Source organism: Megalops cyprinoides, chromosome 4, assembly GCF_013368585.1.
Source record: "Megalops cyprinoides isolate fMegCyp1 chromosome 4, fMegCyp1.pri, whole genome shotgun sequence".
NCBI lineage: Eukaryota > Metazoa > Chordata > Actinopteri > Elopiformes > Megalopidae > Megalops > Megalops cyprinoides.
Genome location: NC_050586.1, coordinates 44414589 through 44439436, shown reverse-complemented (window position 1 = coordinate 44439436; position 24848 = coordinate 44414589). Strand labels below are relative to the sequence as shown.

Below are 24848 nucleotides of genomic sequence, written 5' to 3'. Positions count from 1 at the left end.
TTGCAAGCTAAGAAAACGTGAGCTAACCAGTTTTCAATAAAAATGTAAACAAAGTTATTTTATTTTAATTTTAACTCTTGCTGACCCTATAATATTTACATATTTAGAAGCTGGGTGGGAGTGCCATTTTTCATAACAGCTTTGGTCCTTCGTAACATGCCATTAGCCTAACTGAAGTTAAAACAGTTCACGCTAGCTATTTATTGATTAGCAAACCATGTTTGGTTAACAACGTGTCGTTGTTCTCCTACGTACAAATAATGTCATGTCATCACCTTTATTGTAACATTACCTCTGTCTTTCTCTCTTTTTTCCTCCTCTTCTTTTCTTTTTTCCTCCCCTGGGCACCAGACAGTTTGGGACGTTTTGACATGTTGTTGTTGTCCTGTCGTCGTTGTCTTGTTGTCGAGCTTGCTTTTGGGGTCACGTCAATGCGTGCCCCCCTCCCCCCTCCGCCAGCAGGTAGAGTCTAATTAGTCCGGGGGGAAGGGGGAGCATCTCAGGAAAGTAAAGTGTGATCATCATTTTTATTATTATTTTTATTCATATTTAATAGGGTTTGCTATGCAGTTAGATATTTTTGGCTCATTATCTTCCTGTTAAGATATATAATACCAACTAGTTTTAAGAAGAGTAATTTTTTTTTTCTCCCCCGTTTTTGGCGCCCCCTGGATGGTCGGCGCCCTTAGCATTTGCCTATACTGCCTATGCCGCGGGCCGGCCCTGCAGGCAACCACACTTTAAAATACTAGCATCCACAGTCTTTAATCCACTAATAGGCTATGCAACGGAACTGTATAGTAATATCCCTGATACCTGCAGCTGCGCTAGCTAGCTGCAGCATGGCAAACTCAATATGCAGCTGAAAACCCTAAAACTCGCGCATATTACGCACAACATCCTGACATTCACTGCTGAAAATTTCCCCATGACAATATACAACAATTTAATGGTTGATTTATTAAAACAACAAAACAGCACAATGACACACGTACCTCTGCCTCTGATAAGTCGCAAAAGAGGCAGAGTAAGGGTAACCTTGTCATTTAGGGTGCCAGCGTGGGAAAACCACACCCAGTGTCAGGAAAAAGATACAATATGTAACAATCCTTGAGAAAAAAAAATCACCGTGAGAGGGGAAATTCAGGGAATCACATTGCCCCTGCTACACATAAAATGTGAATACTTCCCGCAGCAAAGCTTTAATCCAAAGAATACTTTTAACCAATTTAGGTGTGGGTAGTGGAAATGGAAAGAAGTGCTCCCTCCAACATTTTTCACTCATACTCTAGAAGAGCATTATAATGTTTAATTTAGTATATTCAAGTGTTACACCTGTAAATACTTGTTTGCCTGAAAACTGCAGTTAGTAACCATTTCTAAATGATTCTACATGATTGGATAACGCTGTTCAGGGCCGGGGCTTAACGAAGGGTCTGTTGTCCCACATTATGAATGGTTGCCTATCCATCCAGCAAGGAGCCATTTCAGGATGCTAGATCCTGGATGTTCACCAACACCCTCTGACTCGTGCATAGTTGTTAATCATAGCAACAATGCTGATTGCTGGTGAAGGTGCCGCAAGTATAGAAATAGAAATTGCGCTGCTCTCTGCTCTTCAAGTATAAATTTAGTTATAAATGAGTCTTACATTGTCATACGTGGAATTTGTTTTGAGTTTATTCGCCACAATTATATGAAATTAAATTTTAAAAATCACTAAAAATACCAAGGGCACAACCTCATGTTCTCAATGATAGTTTTGGCCTTGCATGCAAGGAGTAGTTGTCCTACTGTCCTATTGTCCACACTTAGTGGGTATTGTATTAACCTCTTCACAAAAGAGAAGCAAAATCATCCTCTCCCTACATGAGGATAAAGCCTATTGAAAATATTCACTCAAAGGAGGAGAAGGTTGTACTGTGATGTGCTGGTAATGAGATTTAGACCAATGCAAGTCAGTGGTACTATACTGGTTTCACTGTCAAAACTGCCAGTGAAGTTTAAATGACCTTGCTGTGGGCTATTGTGCAAAAGCCCAGTGGTTGAGCAAAAGCATTCTTCTTGCATAACAGCTTCATAATGATAAGCAAGGGGGAAAGCAGCAGAAGAGACCAATGAAATAAGCATTGTTCTAAGGTTTTCAGTTTCATTTCAGACGGAAAGTGCATTTTAATTTTTTTTTTGTTCTTTTTGTTATTTTTTTTTTAATGATTATCTAAATAAAAATCATTGTGCAAGATGTGTTGAGGGACATTCTGTTTGTACAGGAGGAATGGTTGAGTTTGACCCTGAGCCTTTGAGCCCTTGAAAATGTCAATCATTTTATTCTACAGCAGTATGTGCCAGTATTTTGAAAATGTTTGTTATATGTTCATCAAATATGAAAAAGAAGAATGTACTACATGATCATCTATGATATTGTAAAACTGAATGGCTTTTCGAGTGTTGCATTAGAAAAATGGTGATTTTTTATGTTTCTGATCAGGTTGTTGTCACTTGCAGTGACACTTCCACAATGCTAGTCATCCACATACAAAAGCCAGTTTACCTTAGTCCAATGTTTCTTGCTGACAGTGGAAACTGTGGTTGTGCATTTTGGCTTGCAGTGAAAAAGCAAGATGAGTGGCATCCTTTACAGACTAAGCACATGTGTTGCTCCTTGTTCTCTTGTTTCATGACTCAGTCAGCTCCTTCTTTGCCTGAATGAAACGGAAAAGTTTCAAACTGGGATCACCATTATTTAGGAATTTCAGTTTAAAGACTTTATAACGGTTTTATTTATTTACATGTATTCTCTTTATTTTTTTTCCCCAGAACCCCCCATTGGTCAAATCCACCCACCCCATGGCAGTGTGACCCCACAGAAGAACAGTAACCTACTGGTGGTGATTGTAGTGTCTGTGGGGGCTGTAACTGTGGTCGTCGTCATCATTGTTGCCCTCATCTGCACTCGCCATTCCTCTGCCCAGCAAAGAAAGTGAGTTGACCAAACTTGTCTCTTCTGTCTTTCTGCAGTTTTATTCTGTTACATTTGTAGCTATTGGTGATCTTCTCTGGTAGATGCTAGTAGATGTTTTCTGTTTAGTATGTTGTTTTTCCTCCATTTTTTTTCTGAAGCTATGTGTTTTCTGAGGACTTAGGATACGGTTATCATGTGAAAATTCATCTGTTCAAACTGCATCTTGGCTCAATTTTCTCCAAAGTCTAAACATTAATACTAAACACTCACACATTTACATTTCACATCATGCATTTTGAATTTATGTGCAGATTGTTTGGAAAACATGATGAGACCCTAATTGGCTTTACATTATGAGAGCGAGATAGACTGATATGAAACAAACAAAACACATAAAAAGTCTTATGCTGTTAAGTGCCAAAACGTGTGTGCCATAACAACACATTACAAATGCACAGCGTACCTATTAACCAATATGTTCCAGTAGTCTGTTCTGAAGGAATAGTCATATGCCAGAAATCATAACTAGTCTTACATGGTGAAGAAATTATAAGTATTGTTACTTAATTTGCCTTCATCAGAATGTTACCTTAAATATTGTGAATTTTTCTAGCTAGCTGGCCAGACATGTCAGCATGTCATATGCTATGAGGTTACTTTGGGGGTTAAAAACAGAGCTCTTCCATCATAGCAGTTAAACAGTTAAAATATCACTGTTGTCATATTAGTACTAAATAACAGAATGTTTTGGTAGCAAGGAAAAATTTCAGGCAACACTATGACAACACTTACCCAACTGTAGATTATGCTGTCCAGATTTAGTTGTTATTCTTCTTCACAACCTATCTCTTGCACAAGTCAACCTTGCATCCTTGTCGATATCAGGGCAGCACCTCAGGCTTCAGCACACAGAAATCATCATCAAGGTCATGGTATTTAATGTCCTGCACATGACTGTGTACAATGTTGTTTTAGACATCTAGTGATATGTTTATATGTTTTTAGTTTTCCTTTGGTATAAATTTTGCAACCACATACACATACAGTATATCAGACCACTGAAGACTGGGTCACGTCATTGGGTCATTGAGTACAGGTCTGGCAATATCATGCCATTGCAGAGAGTGATTTGTTCTCATAGCATTCTTGTTCTTACGTGGATAAAGAATTGAAATAACCGGAGCAGATGTCCTTAAACTCCATAAGACTATTACTGAAAGTTTAGTTTCCAGTTCATGGAATCGAAAATAAGATGCTCTTTGTTTGCTTGCACTAAAATCTGGGTTTTTGACATGGACACAAATTGTATCTTTTGCATACAGTATGCACACACATTCATCCTCTGCCTCGGTAATTGTAAAAGCTGAAATCTGGCTATGTTCTCAAAAAATTTGCTAAATACTGTTGGAACCTCGTACAGGTACTGACAATGCATTGGCTCATTCAAGACCTGCTTTATATTAGTTTTAAAAACATTTCCATATCAAATATGTCCATCATCACAGACACTGGTAACAAGCTAGGATATACAGGCCTGTGACATTGTTCAATTTAACCGTAATACACCTAGTCATTAACTCTAAAGAATTAAAGAATTGTTACTTTTTTCATGTCTTACATCTTAGTTTCAGCAGCCAAACTCATGAAGCTTGTATAAAAGTGAAAGAAGTAACACTTGCTCAAATTGATCATCAGAGTTAAAGAAAAGCATTTTTGTATTGCAGCCAGATTGAAACTAGATTTCAAAAGCATTGGAGGTGCCACCCAGCCTTGTCATCATCAAACTGATGCTGTTTGCCTGGATGATGGCAGCCATCTTGAAACCTCTCATGTCACTGATTTATTGGCTCTTGATGGCTGATGAAGTTGATGTAATGTAGTTTATGGATTCACTGTTCTATTATGTGATTCACTACTATGTGATTTTCTGACTATGCATTGCCATCCAAAACTTGCATAAACATTTTAATCAACAAATAAATAAAAAATATATGTGTGATGATCTATGTCTTGTTGTTACCCACCGAAAGTGAGTGTAATTTAGTGAGGGTGGGTAAAATGTCATCCTGGCATAGTATATTAATGACAGACTTAGATTACCAGGGTAGGATTTCAGTTCCAGGACAATGCTTTACAAGCAAGCAACACTGCTAGAATTGTTGCATGCTTGTAAAGCAATTGTTCCAGTTCTATTTACATTAGCACTGTAACAATTGTATGTGTGAGCAGCTCTGTGTACACTATATTAGCAGTAATTATCATTTCCACTATTAATATAGTGCATTAATCATTGTTGGCATTTCCAGTTGTAAATGAAAGCTTGTTTTTATTTGTTCACTCCGTACCACTCATTTTGTTCTATTATTATTATTTGCCCTGCAGGAAACGGGCGACCCACAGCACAGGGAAGAGAAAAGGTAGTCAGAAGGACCTGCGCCCCCCAGATCTGTGGATTCATCATGAGGAAATGGAGCTGAAGAGCATTGAAAAAGCTGCAGGTTCTGCCCCTTCAGGTCGTGATTCACCAATGCAGAGCTGCCAGGAGATCACACCTGTCAGTCAAAGCCAATCAGAGAGCCAAATGGGTAGCAAAAGTAGCCACTCTGGTAAGAGTCACTCTCATCTCCCTGTTTCTTTACCAGTTACTTCTTCCTTTTGACTCAAGAATTGCATTTAACAATTTCACTGCAGATGAAATGCCTTCAGAGAAGACGTTCAAGTTTTAAAATAACATAATTATGGCCATATTGTTTCCTAGTTAGTGGATTTGAAAATACAATTGAACTAAATGGAATATTAAATGTTTTAAATAAGTATAAAGCTTTTGACCCAGTATAAAATATAAATCAAGCTCACCAATTTATAATAGTCTCCCTTTATAATAGCCTGGCAAAGACCATAGGCTTAATTTAATTTCATTGCAGCACAATAAATCAAAAAGTCTGGCATTGTCAACAGCATTTATTCACTGCAAAAGACACTGGAACTGAAAGAAGAAGCTGGTTTAGTTATGCTGTAAAGATGGATGTCTTCTCCCTGCAGGTGCTGATGGAGATGAGGCACCAAGCAGCATATCTACACTAGAGCGCTCTCTTGCTGCACGGAGGGCAACACGCACTAAGCTAATGATCCCCATGGACACACAACCTAGCAACCCCTGTGAGTAAACCAGCAACCACCCATCTCTGTATGATCAGTATTTACAATCATCTCAGACGCAGCTGAACCAGTCTGTAACACCCTCAGGCAACAGAGATAAGACAGCCACCAGTATGTCAGAACAATCTGTTGTGTATCACTCTTGAACACTAATGAATCGTACATGTGCATACACAATGCCTTACAGTCCTGTCCCACATCATACAGTAAATGGCAACCAGTAAAACACAACTCCCAGTACACCTCCTTTAGTGTTTAGCTTAACTACATAGATGGAGAGTACTTTTGTGCAAAGATAGCATGACAGTTTATTCATTCGACCTGGATCTTGTGTATACTGTCAGCTTATAAACTACAACTGCATGTCCTTCTATTTCAAATGCACTCTCATATTATCAAGCTGCAGATTCCTTGACTGCATTCCTCTGTATATAGTAAAAGTGATTTTACATTTGTGAAGTGAAGAGAGGTGTGTGGCTTATTTCCAAAGGTATTTAGTAGATAGCAGAATGATGCCTAATGCTGGTACAGTAAGCCAGCATCTGGGTTGTCTTGGAGTACCTTGGCTAGGAACAAGCAGATCAAACCGACAAGATCAAACGTGCTGTGATATGCTATAAAATGTACTTGCAGAAATATCATTGTAGAGGAGAGGAGAGAAAAAAAAACACTTCTGAAGCAGAAAAATGATCTGCGTGCATGTAACATTTCCACAGCTACATTATTTTCCAGTTGAAGCACATTCATCAGTCACTTGACACATTTTTGCCTCCATGAGTCTGAGTGTCCAACTTTGAAAACAAGCTTCAATCTAAATTTTAGATATCATTTTTATTAATTGGACACATTAACACAAGTCTCAGAAATGAATGGAAAACATTGTGTAAGGATAGAAAAAAAGCATTGCTTTAAATTGATTTTCAAAGTTAAATAAAGAGAGACATGGCTATTTTAGGGAATCCTACCCCTCCACAGGTATAAGATATCAATTAGTCAGTGACATAAAATCTAAAAAAAAAACAGAGATAGATCCTAGCACAGAGGCTAGGTTGGAAGGGCGGCAGGGTGAAAATAGTGGGGTTCAGTGCACTGAAAATAATTTACTTGCAGTGGTGGTTGAGAAGACTGAGCAGTGGCCTGTTGCTTTTGAAGAAATTTTGGAGCAAAGACATAGTTAAAATAATCATGTGAAAGTAAGATTTTTGTGTGTCATTCTGCAGCTGTGGTTAGTGCAATCCCAGTGCCAACTCTTGAGAGTGCCCAGTACCCAGGGATCCTGCACTCTTCCACCTGTGGGTATCCTCATTCCCAGTTTACCCTGCGGCCCATGCCCTTCCCTACTCTTACAGCAGACTGCGGCTATGCAGCAGGTCAGTATATGCCAATAAGAATAACACTTTTCTTCCCACTCTCTTTCTATTTCTATTCCTGACTTCCTCTGTCCTATTTTTGATTCAGTCACGCAGGTCTCCTTTACCACTTACTAAGCATACTTATTTTAGGGAAACAACTGCAGTTAGAAAAATGACATAGAGGCATGAGGCAGGGCCCTTAAGATAATTGCTTCCCAACTAAGCAGCACTGTTATGACAGATCTTCATGTTTCTAATATGATGCATGATGAAATATACTGTTAATAGATAATAGAAGAATATGTTACGTTTCGCTAAGTTTTAATGAAGCATTAGCAAGAAAAGTTGAAATTGCCGCAACTTTCTTTTCCAATGAATTATGAGAACAGAATTTGAGATTACTCAAACAAAAATATGATGAACGTTTTACACATAAATTGGTAAACAATAACTTTGTTTTGACAACGTTTTAAATTCTACCAGTGGCAAGAACGACCATATCAACAACCTGCTCTGCTTGTGGAACTTCATTCAAAACCTTAAATCAAACAAGCATTACATAACTATAGCAACATGCAGACCTGGGTCTAATATGCATTTCAAACATTTCATTGCCTTTCAGATACTTTTTATTTGATACATTTACAAGAATGATCATTTACAAATACAAGTATTTGATTATTTGATGTTGTTTGTAAATACATTTATCTTAGTAATTGAATTATTTGAACATAATTGAAAAGCAATTATTTGGCATGTGATATCTATAGCAAGAAGTTATATTATTTCTTGGATGTATTTGCAAATACCATCTCAGTACCTTGATGTAGAAAAACAACCAGTACAGCATTTATATGTCTCATTTCATGTCTCAATCACACCCCACATAAACCAGCCTTACTACATTTGAAAACATCAGTATGACATTTTGTCTGAAAGTGAAAGGCCTAAAGATAAGACCTCCAGTGCTGAACAGGTGCTCTACAGCTGTAGAGGAAGCAGGAATATCCAGATTATCAGCAGCTAGTTTGGTGAGTGTTGGATTCATGTTACTGTGTGTGCTTCAGAATTGCAGAGGATCAGCTGTTTGTGGCATAGGTGGGTTCTGAGGGTAGTGTTCTCAGTGCTATTATATCATGCTAAATTGAAGTGAAGAGAAAGAGAAGAGAAATAATTGAGATGTTTGGACAGTCCACCAATGAATTGAATGGTGTAGCTGCCTGTGACAGTATTGGAAGCTTGCCCCCAATTTGCGGCTACCTCAAGGGGGGGGTGTGAATATCAACAGGTCCGCTAAACACATTTCTCTCATGAATGGATACCTCAGTGACTGAAAACTGCTCCAGCACTGTTTAATTAGCTTCAGTAGCAGGTAGCAGTAAATTTCTCCCCTCCAGGAAACTGTGTACAAGAGTAGACTTGTGACAGTAAAAGATAATATGTTTGAAACTTTTGAAATAGCTTTGTGAAGGTAATCAGCAGAATTTTTACTGTCTTTGGTGGTAAACTGAGGGGTATGAGCAAAACACCTTTCATACTTGGTAAAATAACCTTCATCACCTTCAGAGGGATAGATGAGATGAAGACTTACCTAATCTTCGTGACCATTTTTGTGTGTTTTTTAATATTAATTATAAATACAGTGCCAGCTGTCACACAGTGGCATAGTTATTTTCACAATTTAAATTATATTGGTGTTACTGTTCATGTCATATTAGTTTAAGTCACATGCACTTTCATGTGTACATTAAACATTTACATTTTTAAGACTTCATAAAGTGAGAAATGGTTTTAAATTGTTAGTTGTTCTGTAGGCATGCTTGGTTATGTGTCACTTTCAGCATAGCCACACCTGCCCAAAGCATTGAACCAAACATTGTAACTAGCCATTTAACAGTTTCAAATTCTAAAAGGTTTTGAACATGCAGAAGCTTTGATTAGATGAGGTGTTAACAGCAACTATGCAGCTAGGTTGTTTATGTCTATTGTTTTTTTTTTACATGATAGAATAATTTATTCATTCTTCTGCCTCCATTTTTGTGGTCCTATCTTGAGCACAATAACACTTCTAAAGCTTTGCTAATGAGGGAAAAGTAGGGTTTGATACATTAAATTAAGCTGTTGCTCATTCATAACACCCATGTTTTAATTTGTGGTAAAAGTAAAAGCACACAACTACAAATAACTGATTATGAATGCAAAGGGATTTAGTGCTACTAGTGGTGGGGATGTGTGGTTGTGTGTCTCTTAGCAACAGAATTCTCAAATGTTGAGTATCCTACTCTCTAAAAAAGCTCTTGTAGTCTTAACTGTCATCGCCAGTCATTTTTCTGTATTGTTGCTCATACAGTGACCTCCATATGATATTATTATGTATTATATGCAAATATATATTTACATATTATATATTTATTTCTCTGACAAAACAAATAAAAATATGCAATAAACAAATGCAATAAACTAAAAACATGGTGTAGACAAAATAATGGAAACGCTGAACAAGATATGATTATTTAATTACTAATAGGGAGTTGGGTAACCCCTTCCCTTCAGAAGAGCTTCAGTCCTTGTTGGAATGCTGTTATACATGTTTTTAACTGTTTCTAGTGGGATATTGGACCATTCTCCAAGAAGGACAGCCTCTAGTCTAGTTCTTTGAGAGATGAAAGAGGTGGAAGCCTACTCCACACTCCAGAACCTCCCATGAAGGTTCAAAGATCTGGTGACTGGAAACACCATGCAAGGCGTATGACTTCATATTGGTATTAAAGAAACCAATCTTGAATATGTTTAGCAGTGTGTAAGTGGGAGGATTGTCATCGTGGTATATTCAGGCACATCTGGACACAATGTTTAGACGACAAGGTACACCTGGTTTCCCAATATGGCTTTGTATTCCTTGGCCATAATTCTACCCTGCAGAGTAATAACTGGAACCAATGACTCCTACAAGATAGCTACCCAAACCATAACAGATCCACCACCATGATTAGCAGGTGGGAACAGGCAATGTGGGTTGAAAGCTTCCTTAAGCTTTCTCCAAACACAACCTCACCCAGATGTGGGGAATAAAGAGTAAAAGACAACTCATGAGACCATATTACTTTCTTCCACTGTTCAAAATCCAGGGTTTGTGCTCATTACACCAGGCTATGCATCATTGCACATTGGCTTTGCTTACAAGCAGTTTCTGAATGGCAACCTTACCATAAATATCAGCTTTGTGAAGCTCATAACGTGCAGTTTTTGTGAGACAGAGGTGTAGATTCATTTATGTGTATATGTATATTCAGGTATTTTTGACACCTTTGTTTTGTGATTCTTAGCAGCTATGCCCATCTACACCTGTTGGTGAGCTTCAACTTGCCACCGCTGTTCCCTTTCCTGACTTCCTTCAGTTTTTCCTTGGTTAGCACATGCTGTCATGTTTTCAACAGTGTTTCTCTTATCACATAACAATAATTTTGGTTTTACTGTGATTTAAGCACCTGCAATTTGACAACAACTATTTGTCCTGCTTTAACATTTGTCAGGTCTCTCATGCTGCTTTAGAAACTGATATTAAAATGTTGATTTTACAACATCTTTTTAGAAGAAACATTGGTAATTAGCATTGACATTAATATGAAACTCATGTGTAGACTCCTTTTAATTATGCTTTAGTTTAATCAAAATTCAAGCCCTTTTTCATTTGGTGTTTCCATTATTTTGTGTACCCCTCGTACAGATTGGTTCATTTTTCCTCCTTGAAACACACTAAAGATGTTACGGTTTATTTTGTAACAATTGTGCAATAGAAGTCTTTTTGTGGCTTGCCTTTAAAAGAGGCCATAGTTGCAACATTTATGCATTCAACTTTGGAGTTGCAACATTTATGCATTCAACTTTGGAGGGTTCTTTTTGACACTTTATAATGTCTATCAATCTTAAATGTCTTAAATGTCTTGTATAACTTGTCTTTAACTCTATCTGCCCAGTGCCGGCCAGAAGCAGATGGGCTCCCCCTCTGAGCCGGGTTCTGCTCAAGGTTTCTTCCTGATAGGGAGTTTTTCCTTGCCACTGTTGCCTTAGGCTTGCTCTCAGGGGGTCTCAGGCCTGGGAACAATGTAAAGCTGCTTTGTGACAACTTGTGTTGTAAAAAGCACTATACAAATAAAAATGAATTGAATTGAATTAATGTGAAGATACATACTGGAAGTGGTTCTACTTTCTACACCTGGATTTTTCTAGTTCTACTCCTGGGTCATTTTCCTCACAGCTCATAGGGGCAAAATATAAGACAGAAATGCATCAAATTTGTTAATTAAGGACACTACAGTGGAAAGTGAATTCTTTTATAGCTATCTTCCAACTTGTTGAGGTCAGTAACCATATACCTGCAGTCTCGTCTACTGGGAAAAACTACCAGGAGCCCAATTAGATATGTCTCTTTTACATGAGCAATTAATATAAAATAACGTAATATAATCTAAAATAGTAATATAAAATAGTAAGTTAATAGTAATTTTTACTTGTTGAAAAAAATGTGTGCCCATCGAAAAGCATATGTGCCAGCTCAGTTATCTCTATGGTGACTGATGGAATGGATTCTTTATTTTTAACATACTGCAAACAATAACTATTTATGTAAGTACTTGATGATAAATTCAAAATGACTATACATTGCAATAACAAAGATTTTACACGAATAAGGGGATAAAATCAATACAAAAGAACAATGCGTAATTATATACATTTTAAGTGATTGCAATGAAATAAATAATATGTCAGTTTATGTTTCGGTTATATTACCAATAAAAAGGAAAACAGCTTTCAATAGCAATCAAATTTGATTTCATTCTGAAATGACAGAATATTGAATGGAGATGAACTGGAATTCTTTTTGAAGTAAAGAAGAGAAGTGCTGGTTAGGCAACAATAGAGGCAGACCTTGCATCACTATTGTGGAGCCAATTTATGTTTTCTGATGATATATTTGACGCACTAAAAATGACAAGCCTTATGTACACTGCAAAACAAATGGGAAGGTTGGAAACGTAACCATGTATACCAGAATGTGTGTGTGTGTGTATGTATGTATGTATAGTATATCTTTTATGTTTTTTTGCTTCTTATTTAGTCAGGGGTATTGTAGACAGGGTATCTAGACAAGAAGCTTTTTTAAGTGAATATTTAAATTATTCTTTGAATGATAAGTTTAGTTTTGATTATTTAAATCAAAATCTTTGAGATGTGGATTTTTAACTTTAATGCTTGCCTTTAATCATATGTACGGATGTGTCACCTTGGTCTCTCCAGGTCTCCATTTTTCTTGTGTATTTAGTGTTCTAATGTACAGCTGTTAAAGCTATGCTCAGTGTTGGGATGTGTCAGGTGTCAATGTTGGATTTTTCCACAAGAAAAGAACACAGTGGAAAGCAATTGATTGAAAGCACTCAGCAATCATAAATCTGTACAAGAGCTATTTATATATTTTCCAACTGAATACTTACCCTGATTTCTGTTATGTGAAGTCATAATGTGAAGATTTCCAAATAACCACTCCAGCTGCCCTTTTAGATGGTCCAGGTGATTGTAACACTGAGATTAAAATAATGAAGATCTGTGTTTTCTTTATCAACAAATAAGTCACCCATTCTTATCTAGGAAATTGAAGGTGATTAGCATGGAGAAGTTGTTTAACTGCTTTATGTTATAGGTTGTATGAACTTTTCTTTTTCTGTGCAGCAATGGCATCAGAGGGTTCAGCTCCGCACACCCAGCAGCAAACAGTCATCACCAGTTCACAGTCTGAGCATGCTAGCACAGAGGAAGTGCCTAACCGGACCATCCCCACAGCCTGTGTGCGCCCCACCCACCCCCTGCACAGCTTCACCAACCCCCTCCTGCCACCCATGGGTACTGTTGACTCGAACGTCCCCTACCCACCGCTGATGCCCCAGTCAAGTGAGTGTATGCTGTAACTAACAGGGCCTCTCTGTCTGTCATTGGCACTGTCAGTGATATGGTTCACTAGTCTCCATCAATTCCAGGTGGGCTGTAACTGAGTAATGTTCTTTTGGTCAATTGTGTACGTTGAGGTATGATGTTGATATTATTATATTTATGTACTTATTTTACTGTGCAATCCATGTATAAGAATCGCAGGACAAGGTAAAATGACAAGATAAATTGGTATCATAAAGATAAAAGGTATCAAGATAAAATGGTATGCCTGAAAGCACTGTGATGATCAACCTCTGTTGACATTCCCATCCTAACTCTCTAGCTGTGGGGTCCCTGTCATTTTCGGCTGATGACATGGGTGAGATCAAACCCTGGCCATAGATTTCAGCTTGCACATAATGTCAGTGTTATAACCACTGAGCTACTTGGGAACCTGTCTCCAAAATAGTTGGTGCTGTGTAGTCTACAATCCCAAGCACTTCGCTGAACCGCACATATTTTTCTCAAAATATGTTGCATGCTAGGTATTATCATAATAAATTTCATATACAAGATACACATCAAATTTTTTCACTTATTGTGTGTCATTGCATACATGTGAGTGAGCATATAATTATTTTTATAAGCAGATTGCTTGATTATTACAAGCGGAGTATTAAATCAGAATGATAGGATAGGATAGGAATCTATTAGGAATTCTTATGAATGGAATTGACTGCATTATGCAATTTAGTAGACACCCTTATTGGTGCCAATGACGTTACTGACTCCTGTCACTGAGGAGACAGCTTAAACAGGACTCTAAAACCTGTGAAAAATAAACTGGGAATGTTGGTAGATATAGAATTGAAAGGGAAGATTTAAAGCAAACAATATATTTGCCATCTCCTCTTTCCTCTGCATTGATCTTACCAGTGCAGTATTATTAAAAACCCATGTGGCAGTAGGACTCCATCGGGAAGCAAAGATGAAATCCATTTAAATGTTAGCTTAAAATACCACCTACAATGAAGTGAGCTGAGCCATTCAGAGGTCTGACAACAGCAGATTAGTATATGGCCATATCTTCCCCTACGGCATTCTGATAGTTGAAGTATCTGTGGGCAGCTTGACATCTCTGCCCATTGGTTGGAAAGGTAGGAATAAATCATATGGGTCATACAACTGTACATAAATCAGAGAGGTGTGCTTGTTAAAGTCCTACTGCTACAGTGATGGTAGTGTCCTTTGGCCCCCTGTGTGAGAGGTTATGTTGAATATACCATATCTGAGAGAATCTTGATTATGTAGCATGTTATTTAACCTCCCATGGATCAATAAGCCAATGGAATGACAGGACTAAAAAGCAATTCATTGTGCTGAGACTGAGTTTGGTTTTCCCCATCGTCTTTCTTCCTTGTAAACAACAGAGAGTTCAACAGAGAGTTCATAGAGGTGCAGGAGTGTAAGAAAATGGAAGGGAACTAAAAGCAAACTACATTTATTTGTTGAGCTGAACTGAAAGGCACACTTATATTCAGGTGTCCAGTGGTGAAATCCGGTCTCATGCACTCTGTCTCTGAAGGAAGAGGTTATGTCACAGATCAGTCTTTACACATCATAGACAAATATAGGTTATGGTAACACTTCAAAATCATACATTTAAATCTGCAAACAGTGGTTAAATTAGTAAACAATGTACCTAAAAGCAAGCTCTGCCTAACTGTGATACGGTAACATACACCATTTTGGTAATTACAGCAATGGTTAGTGCTGGGTTATGTGTAGCATGAAGTAGCACTACACTGTATTGTATCTTTTAGCCAAACATTTCGTTTAAAATTAATATAAATAATGGGACAGTCACAAAAAACTTTTTACATTACATTACATTATTGTCATTTAGCAGATGCTCTTATCCAGAACAGCTTGCACAGTGTAAAAAAAAAAAAAATCTAAACTTCTAACATCTAAAATCATTTCCAAAATAAACACAGTGGGACTTGTTTCATGGGTTGTAGCACTTTTGTCAGTGGCTCTGAATAACAGCATCTGCAAAATGACTAAATATGAATGTCAGTATTTTGAAACCTGCGGTGCCTGTGCCTAGCCCAGACTAATCTGGCTTGAGTCCACCTTACCTCCTTGCTCTCTCACTCACCCTCTTGCTAGCTAGTTTGCTGCTGTGCTTATCGTCACAGAAATGTATGAGTATAATGTATTTCCTCTTGACACAGACTGCTAAGCTGACTGAAGTTTTCTGTGGTATTCAGATATCAAGTTGCTTCTTTCATGAAGTGGACAGCAGTAACAAATCTGTGATCTGAGTGTCAAAATTTACCAGCTCTGTTACATCAAAACATACTGAACCAAAGCCCAAAGCCCCCATTCTTACTACACTTTTATTTCCCTCTTGCTTACTTACTGTACTTTTTAAAAATCACCATGGCCACAAAATAGCTAGAATTTATTGTGGTGTTCCAAACTATACAAGTTTGCCACATGCTAAGAACATTAAGAACTGACTTTTCAGAGGCATTTTGAGGTAGTCTAAGCAAGATGTAACTCAGCATGTTCAGCTTGTGTGTTGTTACATTTTGAGAGCACCAGTGTTTTGTGTTTGTTTGATTTTGTGATAAAACATTTTTATATCTAAAATATAAAGACGTGTATTGAAGAACATAGACATCTAATCCAAATCTGCACTCTGAACTGTAGATGCTAAGTTTGATTGCATCTGCAAAAAAAAAATCAGTGAGAGCATTGATATTATCTTTTTCATAGGGCTGTGGCCCTATGGTTACTGCTGCTGTGCTGGACAAGATTTTTCAGAAAAGCAATAGAAGACAACTGGCAAGACACCACATAAAGGCAACTTTTTTCTAGGTTTTTCCCCCCCAGAAAAAGATTAATCTGATCCACAAACCATAAATGAAATGAGGTGGTACATGAAAAATTAAGATGTAGCAAGCACCTGGCTAGCTAGTGTTTATTACTCAGATTAACCGAAGGGTAGATAACTGTCTCCCCAAAACACTGTCAGCATACACATGCTAAGTTGCGTGCACACACCACTACTATTCTGCATGCATCAATATACATGGAAAAAGTTTGTTCTTACACTCAAAGTATTGAAATTAATATGACACCACCTTACAGCTCAACTCCTCATTACCAAACAAACAGTAAAGAATACAGTTCCAAACACATGCAACCCAGTGTTTTCTCTATTCTTTTATGTGATTTAGCCCAGGGGTTTAGGTTCTCATTATGCACTGTACTGCTTTCGAACGACAAAGTGATCAACGATAATGAACCAAGACTACTTTCAAGTTATTAAATAAAATAAATATACTGTATATGAAAATAATGGATCAGGAATGAAATTTTTCTTTACTGCTGCTCATTTTCTTTGCTCAGATGATTAAAACAGCAGAAGTGGCACTCGTGCTGACAATGTCGCATGGACTGATCAGTGACAGCATGACGGTTTTTCATCAGGCATCTGATTAGTTGGGAAATTTCCACTCATGCTAGTGAAAACAAAAAAAAATCTCTAAAATTTTTAAAGATGCACATATGATGTACACAGTCACTTCCTGTGGCAATTTATGAAAAGCAAAGCAACTTTCACAAATGAAAAACATACTGTTACTTTTTATGCTTCTTCAACGTTGGTGTTAAAAAGCAATGTTGAGAGCTCAGTGGAGATTCACCTTCACAGATAAGTACATTGGATCAAGACACATGATAGGGATAGTATTGGCATTTTCTAACAGGTGCATTAACAGGTGCAATTCTTGCCCTACAAGCAGTGATTGGCACCATGAATGCTCAGAACAGCAAACAGCAATAATAGAGTCTGCTTTCATTGTTTGCCATGCTCCATTAGAACCATTTTAGGGTCTTATTGGTAGATGCAATTAATTATTGATGCTGGCTCTACGCCTGAAATCACTAAAACATAACTGAGAGGAAACATGAAAGACCATATTCAAAATGGGGCTCTGAATGCTTCATTGATATGTTTTTTGTTGTTTAAACCCTTTATAAATGTGATAAAAACGTTTATCTTTTATTTGCTTCACTTCATCAATCACAGGTCACATAATCTGGAACAGAAACTTTAGACTTAGTCTAGACTAGAAATGACAATAAAGGCAATAAACAAATACCTTAAATGGGCTCAACATAATAGATTCAAACTACAAAAGCATAGTCATCCAACCATTGGGTCATGTGCTTTGTTACTGTTCATATGTACATATTCTGTCTATTGTCATTTCATTTGTACATTTCCTGAGCAAATACAAGTGTGGATAATGAGGAACTGAATGTATTATGACATGTTGTTATCTCACAAGACAGAATCCAAACACAATTATGTCCTCAAGTATTGGTCCCAAAAAGTGGGAAAGTCTTTTATTTCTATTCAGACAAAAATTCCAAACTTACTCTGTTAAGGAGAAATCCTTTCAAAGCAGTCAAAAGGCCTAACATGTTCTTCATACAAGTTGACAGGGAACAAAAACGTTATTGAAAATCATACAAATGTCTTGAGCCATACTGTTATTTCATACTTGATTGATTTGGTCCTTAAATCAATACATTCTATCTGTCAAGGAAATCTATGATTGGCTTCGGTCAGTCTGGACTACAGTTTGGTACTGAATGCATTGTTAGTATAAATTACATTCTTTGAGGGCCAAGTAACCTTTACCTTTATGGAAGTTTAGTAGTTCAGATGCACATATTCTTATATTTATTTAATGTAAAATAGGCCAAATATGCAGTAAATATGCAGTTTGGTATGTTGCAATATATTTCTAATTTGCATTCATATATTTTAATTGTGTTTGCAATATTTTCTTGGACTGAGCAATATATTTCTCAATATATTACAATATGTTTCAGTTCCATATGATATTTTCCATTTATCAATCAATTCAAATGGTTGAAACAGTGGATTTTGAAATAATTATATGTACACAACTCTCCAAGAAATTCTCCATTGGTAAATACAGTATGTGTCTAACGTCCAATATCTGATTTTTATTCATTTTTTCTAATTTCAATGACTGTAAAAGTCAGTTTTATGTAATAGACAAAAAACTGGTCTGTATTTCTCTGTGATATTTCCATGCTGTGATCCAACATAGGACTGGACTTTTGATCCATCCTATGGTACCATAATGCTGTTGAACACAGAAATATCACTCTTGAGGAATTAGTGAGACTTACATTCATCTTAATAATGTCTCTCCGACCCCTGTGGTTCCCACTGGATATGTTGTCAGGGTTACTTCTTGGCACAAGACCCAGGTCCCTGGGTGACAGGAGCACCTGGAGGTGGAGATGGGATGATGGCAGTGTACAGCATGCAGTCTGGGCTCAAGCAGCTCTGTGCAGCTGGTTAATTATAGGTAATCTGCTCCAGATTACAATGGGATCTTGATACAATTTAGTAGCTATGGCTATGCAAACAGTGGACGCTGCATGTAATTAATTGTGGCTAGAGAGCTGTGGTGGGTGTTAATGGAATAGACATCATGCTGCTCTCCTGATTGAAACTCGACCCCTGAATGGTATGGCGAAATGCTTCTTCCACATTTTTATGTGAAGAGACACTGTATAGAGAGTGGCATTGCATGAATGGATGCTAATTAACTGAGCAACTGAACTCTTCCATCTAAGATGCGATTTTGTGCAATAGACTTGTAGATGAAAATACACAGTGGTGCACTCTCACATAATATCCTACCCTGCACAGCCAGTATGCAGGGCTAATATGGCCCTAAATCATGAGATTCATGATGTAATGGGTATTGCATGTGCAAGGTATTACAGCTCAGGAACATGTTGTAACAGTTTATATGAAGATACACCTTGTGGCTGTATCGTGTGTATAGTTGCACCAGGACTCCTTAGAGAGTTTTACAGCTTCCTCAAGTTGTGTACCTTTTCATTCCCCTTTATATTTATTTGTAAGTAGCATCATTGAACCCCAGCATGCGATAGTGACACAAAGCTTGAAGGAGACAGAGCCAATTACTGGGTTGAGCTCTTTACTTTTCCTGTGGTGCTTGGGTGGCAGGCAGGTGCTGCACCTGCAATAGTGTTAAATGATGCATCTAATGTTCAACCCAGGTATCTAATTGAGAAGGGGACAGGATAAATCCCAGAATCACCAAGCTGTACTGCAGCCTGCAGTTTCTGCTGTCCATCAATTCCTGCTGTGTGGCCCATCCCCCACTTCGTTATTTCCTTCTTTCTCTCTAGAGAACACCTGTAAGATCTTCACCCAAAAAACTCTCATCAAGTTCCATAAAACAGCAACAAAAATAGCAAGCTGTCCACCAATTTAATTCCAATTTCATTGTTTACAGTACAAGATTTGACATGGGAATTGGACTTACAAACAAAAAGATGTAGTTCCAAATCCTAGATGAGAGACTGCATTTGTACCCTTGAGTAAGGCACTTAACCTGAACTGATTCAGTGAGAACTGCAAAATGTCAGCTATGTCAGTTTCCTGAATAAGGGTGTTTGCTGAGAAAATAGTACATACAATAAAAAATTCATACCAAAATGAATGCCATAATGTAATTTTATATTTTCTTAAAATATGAACAAAAGTGATAATATGAGACCTAATCAATCTGGGTTTTGTTTTCCATCAAGCCTCACCTGAGAACAGTCATTAAAAACTGATGCACTCCTCAGAAATGTGTATCTGGAGCTCAGTATAGGTGTTCAGCTCTATACAACTAAAGCCATTTTGTGTTTCCAGGTGCCAGTCTTCCCAAAGCTCAGGTGAAGACAGCTTCCCTGGGGCAGTCTGGGAAGGCAAGGTCACCCCTGCTCCCAGTGTCTGTGCCCACTGCCCCAGAGGTGACAGAGGAGGGCCAAAAACAGACAGAGGACCCAGCTAGTGTAAGTCACGGCTCTTCACCACAGCAATTTAACTATAAAAACCCTCAACAGGATCTATACAGATTCATTGATCTTTATTGAGCTGACCTATTCATATCATTTAAATATCAGTGAAATTGCTCAACCATGTCCCTGGATACCATAGGCATGGAAGACCTGCCTCATTTATGGAATACCATCTTTGCTGTGAGATATTAAAGAAGCTATGAATAAGAATATTTTAAGATAAACAACATCAGATCATGGTTTTGAAGTAGATGTCTCCTTTAAAAGAGCACAGTGATGCAATGCAGAGGTGGGGGGGGATGACTTTGCCCAGTGAACTGACAAGGACCAGAAATTCTAAAAAATGACATATTCCAGATTAGTCTGATTGAGTCCCTTATCATTTAAATGACCTAATTAATCATTTAATTAACACTACATACAATGTATGGGGATAGATCAGAATCTCTGGACCTCAGGGAAAAGGGATCATGCAGCAAAATAATTGGCAATAAAGTTGTTGACCTGTGAAACATTCAGCAGCAGATATTTTCCTAATATTCAATAACTAGAAATGATGAGCATGAAAGTTAATTCCAGGTTTGCCAACATTTAGTAACACTGTCGACCTACATGAATTAAAAGTATCCTAGCAACCTCTCTCAGAGGAAAAAGGTGACCTGTTGTGTTCAGCAAAACTGCTCTGTAATGTAAGATAAGGTCATTTCTTTACAGGTTAATTAGGTTGTGGTCATCTGCGAGAGGCTTTTGCATGACATGTGAATGGACCTATTTTTGGTGGAAATATATAACCGATAATCAGTAAGCAGAAAAATGGATTTTGTCAGCTGATGCTTGTAAGAGAGTCTAAGGATAGTTTTTTTTGTGGCAATTGTGATGTTGTACATGCGGTACAAAATTTAACTCCTGTGGAAATTTTGCTCCCGAATTCCTCTGAATTATAGCCTTTGTTTGTATGGAGGATTAGTCTTGCTGATATCAAAGACACTCAGGCCAGGCCAATAGAGTGAAGTGCAGATCTCTGAGATGCAAGGCCAAAGCATTTATGATGTTTATTAAATGCTGATAGATCAATAACAATAACATATAGCACAAATCAATGTGGCAATGGTTTCAAGGGATGCATTAGGTACTAAAAAGCTAAAGAAATGGAAGAAATAATAAGAAGTGCCCAGAGGGGAGAGGGAAGACGTTAAAGATCATGAGACCTCTATCTGTCTCACATATCTATATAATTGATCTGGCCTTTTCTCAGGGATAAAGTCAGGAGGCGTTTCAGCCATTTTTACTCATCTTTTTCTGTTAGACATTTGTGTGTCTGGTATTTTTTTACTGGATGGATCCACATGCATTGTGAAAAATAGTTTTATTATTTCACAAGTCATGTCATTGAAGTGGAAAAGTACCATATCAGAAATGTTTGGCCCTTCTATTTCAGCATAGTTGAAAGAATTCACTTGCACTTTTTAATGTGATTCTGGGATAGTGGGACCTCTTAAAATGTAAGATAATGGCATTTCTTCTGATCATTGAGTATCTTTCTGTATTGTCTTTCTCTGTGAAACCAAAAAGATTACATGGTTTCAAAGCATTTGTTTAAGTAAATTCACTATGAGGTGCAGTATCTTTACATAGCTGAAGGAGTAAAAATGAACACTACTATTTTATTATTTATCATTTCATTGTTGCATTTGTGTTATTTTTTAAATGCTTGTTCCTGGAAGCTGAATATCTAAATACCTTGTCACTACTGTACTGTACTGTGTCATCCCTCTAATAGCTACAAACCTGTGACAATAATTTCAATCTGTTGGATTGTTAACAACCCTTGTGGTAATCCTAGTGGAGGGCAACCAACAGGATTCAGACTTGTCAAAGAAGCAGAAACATCTCTTTGTAGAACCTTGTATATCCTAATAAGACAATAAGAATAGGGTGGGGTCAAAGTGATTTGTAAATATACAGTAGCTGCAAGCACAAATAGTGAACTCCCATGAGCAAAATTATTTATTAACTGTAACAATACAGAGGACATAAAAACAGTGGGGTTGGTTTCTTTGATAGCTTTTACTATTCACTTAAAACATGACAATGATTTTTTTTTTTTTTGCTCTGTTTTGCTTTGTTTGTTTTACTGTTGCATGGTTAGACAACTGTTTGACATACTCTGTTTGAATACCCTGAGTAAACAATGCAGTTTGATTGGCTTGCATGAAATGTACTTACATTTTACTTATTTTGTGTAAATACAGCTGTAAGCCTTTAAGTTTTGTACAATAGGAAAATGGTCAAGGTTTTATGATAGACACATACATAAATAAGCATTTCTGCACTTTGATTAGCACATGATTTGATTATGGGGGTGCAATTAGACACGACTATTGGAAACTGGTTTGAAAGTAGTAAAAATATCCTGCATACCAACTGGACCAGCTGTAATGAGATATGTAAGTACTATTTGCCTTGTCATGCAATTTGAGTAACCAAGTATACTGTAAATTACAAAAAATAAGTTTCATGAAAAAAACATGTTTAAGGAATGTATTTATTGATTACTGTGCATTTGAACACATTTCAGAAAATTTCAAACAATATGTAATCAAGGGGAATATTGGTATTTAGTAATATTGGATATTTCATTAAAACCACTATATTAACATCTGAAATAAAATCAGGTTCATAACATACCAGTCTATTTGTATTTGAAGTAGTAGTTTGTAATTGTGAGACATGAAATACAGCATTTTTGGAGATATGGCTTAGTAACATTTCTTTTAACCCTTTTGTACGTAAGTTCTAAGATTTCCAACTGCCCCCCAGCGTGCTATGCTATATAGCACGCATGTTACGTTACACGGTTCATTATGTTTTCATTAGCGTTATTAAGCTTCTCATAGTTTTCACCGTCCCATTTGCTATACTTTGTAACGTTAAATCACTGTTTCCTCAAAGCTAATGTTACCTAGAATTTTTCCAATCTAGTGTTCTAATTACACCAGTGTGACCATATGTGCAAAAGGGCTGATCACACCGGTGTGACCATATGCGCAAAAGGGTTAAAAGTGATTGGCTGCTTTGAATTGTGAATTGTGTCACTGTTGTTTTCAAACACTGTTGTTTTGCAGGCTTTGCAGGAGCCTTAAAGATAATCCTTACTTCTCTGAAATAGTGCTACTTTTTATTTTTATTATTTTTTATTGGAACCAACAATGTAGCCAGAAGCATGCCTTCATCAGGGACACAAAATAAGCAACCTTTTGTTAGGGAACACCAGATGTGAAGAATTACTGTATAATATCTCATTCAGACAGGAGAAATATGTGTCATAAAATAAATGCATAAACGCAGTACTTTTGGCAGTACAAAAGGAGCGTACCGCTCTTTGTCCCTTCCTGTCTGAGCCACAAACATACAACAATTTTGTAAGGGTGGTGTTATTACTTATTAATCATTGAGAGTGATGAATACTGGATGCTTTGTGTTAGATAGCTGGGTACACCATATGGTTTTCAATGTGTTTTACCAATTTCCTTTCCATCTGCTTGTTTTCTAGAATTTACAGCTTTCCAAGCCATGTAATAAACTGTGACATTTTGGAACTGCAGGTTGTCAAATCTGATATTGTAAAAGGCTATTTCCTTTTTTTCTCAGGTATATGAACAAGACGACCTGAGTGAGCAAATGGCTAGCCTTGAAGGACTAATGAAGCAACTGAATGCCATCACAGGCTCTGCCTTTTAACATTGGCACTGAACCAGCCCTATGAAGTAGGAGCACATTGATACTCTCCTGTCGGACACGTACAAAAGGTAGCAGGTGTCAGCTCCATTGGAGGTCACCTCTGCTCTGTTCTCTGCCAAGGCATCGGCCTTGGTGGGAAGATTATCGGCAGTGAGATAAGAGAAAAACAAGTGAAACTCCCTCATATTTTCAGACCATGTATACCCTTCTATAAACTCTGAGTGTGAGTGTGCACCATTCTTCTTGTACAGAATATTGATTCGAAGACTCAGGTATCTCAAACAAGACCACTGATCATTCCTTCAGTGACCTCTGCTAGACCTCTGCTAGATGCGTCCTAACCTTCCCTCTGATTATATTCGCATGGACATAAGTAGAAGTATTTTATTTGCATTGCTGCCTCAAACTTATAAAACAAGGAGCAGGGGATGGAACATATTCTTATACATACCCAGTGTGGTGTCACTGTAGCAAGAACTCCAGAACACTGCTTCTGCTGATCCATACAGGACTGAGAAGATGAAGGTGTTAGATTTACAGCTAGTGTGTTGCAGCATTGCAAGCTCAACCAACCTTTTTGTTATTCTGCTGATTTGGTTTTAGAACTTGCAAAATCACCAGTTGACACTTGTGATCAGCACTCTCTGTTCTCTTTCTGCTTAAGCTGTCAGCATAGTTCAAGTACTGTCGCTGACTCAGTGTCAATATCTTCATCTGATCACTGGATGTCAGTTCAGAGAGTATTAGAACTAGTGTTGTTACGGTTCCAT

The 24848-nt window shown here is 37.4% G+C and overlaps 1 protein-coding gene across 1 annotated transcript in view; it reads left to right on the top strand.

Annotated features, from left to right (window-relative positions):
- LOC118776507 (netrin receptor DCC-like) overlaps window positions 1-24533 on the top strand; it is a 195831-nt gene extending 171298 nt beyond the window's left edge. The window contains exons 23-29 of the mRNA XM_036526869.1: window positions 2818-2980; window positions 5345-5568; window positions 6005-6121; window positions 7342-7491; window positions 13201-13419; window positions 20189-20331; window positions 23989-24533. Coding sequence (XP_036382762.1) covers window positions 2818-2980; window positions 5345-5568; window positions 6005-6121; window positions 7342-7491; window positions 13201-13419; window positions 20189-20331; window positions 23989-24078 — 1106 coding nt within the window. The 3' untranslated portion in view covers window positions 24079-24533. The remainder of the gene's footprint in view (window positions 1-2817; window positions 2981-5344; window positions 5569-6004; window positions 6122-7341; window positions 7492-13200; window positions 13420-20188; window positions 20332-23988) is intronic.
- Window positions 24534-24848: the final 315 nt, after the last annotated feature.